We start from the raw sequence: 5,325 nt of genomic DNA, 5'->3' as shown, positions 1-5,325 counted from the left end.
GGATGGTTACTTAAGGGCACCACTTACTTAGATGGGAACCACTGGTGTAGACTAGTCCTTCACCTGCCATGATTGCATTTACTCCAATTCTAGCCAGACCTCTAGTACTCTAAAAATCATATCCCATTCTCAATTAAGTGAATGAGCAGAGCATAGGGGACCATTGATTTCAGGGGGCTGAGTGTGGGAAGGGTGTGTGGGGAGAAGCACTGGGCCGTGGGTCATGGATGCAGGGTGGCAGGGATGGGGAGGGCCAGTTGCGTGCTCTGGTCTCTCGCCTCTTCCCCTTTCCTTTGCCCTCTGTCCTCGGCTCCACTTCCTTCTCAGGCTCATATTTCTACTAAGGAGCACCTGTCAGGTGGGGGCTTTATGATCAGTTTTCTTTAAGGTTAAGATTCACAATTCTATTGTAATTTTCCCCACTGCCATTGGCCCAACCCATCTACTGGCTCCCTTCTTTTTTTCTGAGAAGGTGTTTCCAAGAACCCAGACCCTTCCTCTGGGTTCAGAGGCCCACTCCCCAACCCGTATGAAACCTCTGGGCTCAGAGGTGATTTCTGCCTGATCAGAGAGATAGGCCTATAGAGTCAGGGCATTCGTATGCTCACAGGATGAAATCAGCCGCTCGCAGTATGAAATCAGCCACGGAAGACACAAAGTGATATGCAGTAACGTCTCAACTTTTATTGGCCTCCTGCTTCCCAGCGCACCCTGCTTCTGCTAACTCAATGCCTCAGAACTTTGGTGTCTGCGGTCTCAGACACCACTTTGCCGTCCACAAGCCTGAGGGTGGTGGTCTTCTGGATGGTTTGCACGGAGTTGCTGTTGTCCAAGGCGTCACCAAGACTGTAACAGAAGACAAAGCCCCAGTTATAAACAGCACCGCAGAGAAAAGAGAAACAAGGAAAGTGGAGAAAAAAAGCCTCCCAATCCCTGCCTGTATGTCCAAGTTCCCCTTCGCTGCTTCCTCCATAAGAGGAAAACTGAAGGCCAAATTCCACCTGTGCTCCAAGAACGGCTAGGAGCAATATTTAGTCTATTCTCTTCTCGGGGCACGCACAGAGAACCAGCCCAGTGCTCAGTGGGTACCAAGGAACAGGCATATGGGGGGCTTACAAAAGCTCAGGCTTTGGGAAGAAGTGGTAGCTTGACCCCAGCTTATACAGATAGGAGGAGAGCCCCACTCACCTGAAGTCCTCCCCATCTTCCAGCAGGCGGCGGTAGGTGTTGATCTCAGCCTCCAGCTTGACCTTGATGTTCAGCAGGGCCTCGTACTCCTGGGTCTGGCGTTGCCCCTCTGCCCGGGTCTGGGCCAGCTCCGACTCCAGGTGCAGGAGGACCCCATTGAGCTGCTCCATCTGCATGGCATAGCGGGCCTCCACTTCCCTCAGGCTGTTCTCCAAGCTGGCCTTCTGCAGGGGCAGAGGGAGGAGGGTCGGGTGAGACAGGGTGGAGGGAGAGTCTCTGCAGCTTTCAGCCCTCTTTGAAACTCTGAGTGCCTACTGTTTGCCAGGTGCTAGGGTAGTGGGTAGGAGCAGTGGGAAATACAGCGAGAAACAACTCTTTCTGAGCGAAAGGCACTGAGGGCTCTCACCAGATTTCTCATGGAGTCCAGGTCGATCTCCAGGGACTGGACAGTGCGTCTCAGCTCTGTGAGTGTCATCTCAGCAGCTCCTATCTCAGCGGTCTGCGAGGTGACCACTGTGGCGCTCTCCTCAATCTGCGGGGGGCGGGGATATGGTCCTCAGGTCCCTCCTTCTCTGTTGGCCTCCCTCCCGCACCCTCGTGCCTCTTGTGCTTAGCCCGGCATCCATCCCTCTCCCTCGTGTACCTGCTGGGACCAGTACTTGTCCAGCTCCTCTCGGTTCTTCTGAGCCAGCTCGTCATACTGGGCCCGGATGTCCGCCATGATCTTGCTGAGGTCCTGAGCTTTTGGGGCATCCAACTCCACGGTCAACCCCGAGTTGGCAATCTGGTTTTGTAGACCCTTTACTTCCTAAAGGAGAAAGGGACAAAAGCGAGGAGGTGCTCAGGGTCAGAGCTCCGGGAAGCCTCTTCATCTGTGACTGCCTCTTCCAGGAGGCCTACAGGATCAGTTGGAGAACAGAACGGGGGAAATCTCTTGACTTTGCTCTCTGGGCGTTGCCACTTGTGGGCCTTCTACTCCAGATGGGTAAAATGCCAGCTGTGAACGCCATGCTTGTCACTCACAGGCGGTGGTTCCTCTCTCCTCCCTTCACCCTGTCCCTCCATCTACAAACCTGCTCCTTGTACCTTCCTCCCTCACCTCCTCCATCCGGTCTCACTTCTACTGCTAGCTGTTTCCACTGTGGTCCTCATCTCATCCTCTCACTCATGTCCTTTTAACTTCATCACGCTCTAATTCAGGTGACCCACCGAGCGTGGCAACAGCCTGATGAAGAAGCACTCAGGCTGGTAGTTCTAAACTCCCCCCGCAAGGCGTCTTGCAGGTGGCCTGCTCCATCTAGTCCCCAACCCAGACTCATCTTGGCCCCTTGGTTCCTGGCTTGGCCAGGGGCCCCTGCTTGCCTCCTCGTGGTTCTTCTTCATGAACAGCAGCTCCTCCTTGAGAGCCTCGATCTCAGTCTCCAGTTGCAGCCGGGTGACGTTGGTGTCATCAATGACCTTGCGGAGCCCGTGGATGTCACTCTCCACAGACTGGCGCATGGCCAGCTCTGTCTCATACCTGTGGGAGTGGAGGTGATTGGAAGGGCCCCGCCTCTGATCCTGAACCTTCTCAACCCACGCCACATACTAAGAGCAGCCCCACGCCCGCTGCGAACCAGCCATCTGAGTCAGGAATCAGGCAGTAAGCCTCTGAGCACCGTTCCTGGCACTTGGGGGACAGTGTTCTTACACTGGGTTACATGAAGAATAAATCGATGGAGCCTTACTCTCATTCACCCAGCTCTACCCACAGCTGAACAAGGTCCCCCTAACGGACCCCAGCTTCCTAGCCCCCAGCCTTACTTGACTCTGAAGTCGTCAGCAGCAAGACGGCCATTATCAATCTGCAGAACGATGCGGGCATTGTCCACAGAACTTGCAAAAATCTAGGGGGGATTGTAGAGAGAGGTTGCTCCATGAATAGGAAGTCAATGATGGGGTGGGCTGAGTGTGCGGAGGGTGTTATGTGTCTCAGTGAAAAAACCTTCCCAGTCCCTGGAATAACCAGAGGCTTTCCTTGTATACCTATCCCCTTCTACCTGTGCCCCCTCATACTGTTCCCTCCTTTCCTGGAGTCTCAGATCCCAGGGTTCCCAGTCTCCTGCTGCCCTTCCTTCTAGGCCTCTGCTGGCTGGCCAGCCCGGAAGTGAGCGGTTACTGATACGTCCTCTCCCTGGCCCTCTCCCAGCATTCTTCCTAGCGCACCTGTTCAGCATCCCCCCCGCCCCACCGGTAGGCCTCCTGTTTACTCCCAGATGACTCAGCCTTAGCCACATCCGCTTAACCCCTCCAATTGTCCCCTCTCCACTAGAAGCCAGAGTGTCTGGGCCCTCTTTAACCTCCCTCTATGCTGTCCACTCCTCTGCGAAGTTCCCCCCTCCTCTTCCCACTCTGTCCTGGGGAAGGGCCCTCCTGTGCCCATTCACCACCCTTGGGGTCCCTGTGACCAGGGGCGATGTCTATGGAAATTCGGGGTATTCCTAACCCTCTGCGGGTGGAATTGGGGGCGGGGCGGGAGATAGACAGGGGGAAGGAGCGCAGGCACCCCACCCTACTAAAATTCCCATCCTTGGGGGAGGGGGAGGAAGACGGGAGTGGATAACTGGAGGGTCAAACGTGGCTGGGAGTTGGGGTTGCTCCCTCCACGCCCCCTTACCTGAGCCCTCAGGTCCTCGATGGTCTTCAAGTAGTGCCCCCAGTCTCTGACCTGGGGTCCCTTCTTCTCCAGGTGTTCCCGGATTTTGCTCTCCAGTCTCCTATTATCGGCCTCCAGGCTCCTCACCCTCTCCAGGTAGGAAGCCAGGCGGTCATTCAGGTCTTGCATGGTCTCCTTCTCGCCCTGGATGCCCCCTACACCCACCAGACCCCCGGCCATCCCGGCGCCCAGGTTCCCGGACCCCCAGCCGCCCCGGACGCTGGTGGAGCGGGACACGGAGATCCGGGAGCCCGAGCCCCCGGCGCCTGCATAGACGCTGGCAGCGCTGCTGACCGGTCGGACCCGGTGGCCAGGTGACTGCACGGAGCCCGCGGACCGGTAGCTGGAGAAGGTGGACTGGGCGCTGAAGCTCATGTTTGTTCTGCGAGGAAAGAGCGAGGCCAGGACTCAGGTGCTGGGCCGTGGAGTGTGTGAGGTCCGCAACTCAAGTTATAGCTCTCAGGGAGGGGGGTGGGTGGGAACCCGCCCGGGAACCCGCCCCAGCCCCCGCCCCCCGACAGGCCCCGCCTCCGCCACCAGAGTCGCCGCGGAAGCGCGGAAGCCTGCGCCACAGGTGGACCGCGGGGACTCCGCGCCCTTGGTTCCTGACCCTCCCCAGCCTTTCCCCGCCCCCTCAGCACCGCCCTGCCAAGGTCACCCTCCAGCCCCCGGGGTGGCGGTGAGTGAGTGGGGCCGGGACAGCCGTGGGCAGCAGGTGAAGTTGGCTCTGGCAGCTGGGACTTCAGGGCAGGAAATGACGTCATGGTACCCCCCCTCCCCCAGGTAGGGGAGGTACAGGCCTGGTTGAGAATTTGGGGGATGAGTGTGGAGTCGGGTGTGAGTCTCCGTCGTTGTCCTCAGCTGCAGCCCAAGTTCCCACCTGCAGGGGGCATCTTGGGGAATCCCGGAGCCCTAGGAGTCCTGGGGAAGAAAAGTTGGGGGCTGGAGAAGAGGAAGAGAAACGCGATTCTGAGCCTCAAGTCTGCTGGTTTACACTCGACCCCCCCCCACACTTGGTTCCCAATCGTGCCCTCCTGCACTTGTTCCCTAGCACACACTCAGCCCCTATCTTATGCATGTGTATTGTCAATTACCCACAGACACGCTTACTCACCAAGTATGTTCACTCTGAACCTTCCCAACCCCTCCCCATCCCTCAGCCCACTGCCACGGAGGCCTGGCCTTCCCAGAGCACTTTGTGGTTTGAACAGGAGTCCTCACTTCTACACACCTGCATATCAGCCTTCCCCACACCCTTGGGTAAACAAATATTTCTGAGCACTTAACAGTTCGACAAATATTTGTTGGGCACCTACTGTGCATCAGGCCCTGTTCTAGTTGCTGGGAGAGCAGCAGTGGAAAGAGACCAATAATCCCTCATGGAGACTGTCATGTGTCCCATTTGTTATGGGGCCTGAGAGGACAGACACGCACACCTCCAA

General features: G+C 57.2%; 1 protein-coding gene across 1 annotated transcript; it reads right to left on the bottom strand.

The window, feature by feature from the left end:
- Positions 1 to 659: 659 nt before the first annotated feature.
- Positions 660 to 4,335, bottom strand: KRT18 (keratin 18). The gene is made up of 7 exons (XM_082351347.1): positions 3,845 to 4,335; positions 2,992 to 3,074; positions 2,551 to 2,707; positions 1,832 to 1,996; positions 1,595 to 1,720; positions 1,189 to 1,412; positions 660 to 846 (listed from the first exon to the last, which is right to left on the bottom strand). Exons 1-7 carry the CDS (start codon positions 4,256 to 4,258, stop codon positions 726 to 728), a joined length of 1,290 nt encoding a protein of 429 aa, XP_082207473.1. The 5' UTR covers positions 4,259 to 4,335; the 3' UTR covers positions 660 to 725.
- Between the last annotated feature and the right edge of the window lie 990 nt (positions 4,336 to 5,325).

Source organism: Balaenoptera borealis, assembly GCF_965194805.1.
Source record: "Balaenoptera borealis genome assembly, chromosome: 13".
NCBI lineage: Eukaryota > Metazoa > Chordata > Mammalia > Artiodactyla > Balaenopteridae > Balaenoptera > Balaenoptera borealis.
The sequence above is the reverse complement of the archived record's forward strand: the minus strand, read 5'-3'. Positions and strand labels throughout refer to the sequence as shown.

Excerpts from the sequence above, each read along its gene's own strand:
- KRT18 (XM_082351347.1), bottom strand. The coding sequence starts at position 4,258 with ATGAGCTTCAGCGCCCAGTCCACCTTCTCCAGCTACCGGTCCGCGGGC. Across the intron at positions 1,997-2,550 it reads TGAAGAAGAACCACGAGGAG|GAAGTAAAGGGTCTACAAAA; the intron begins GCAAGCAGGGGC and ends TTTCTCCTTTAG. Across the intron at positions 847-1,188 it reads GAAGATGGGGAGGACTTCAG|TCTTGGTGACGCCTTGGACA; the intron begins GTGAGTGGGGCT and ends CTTCTGTTACAG.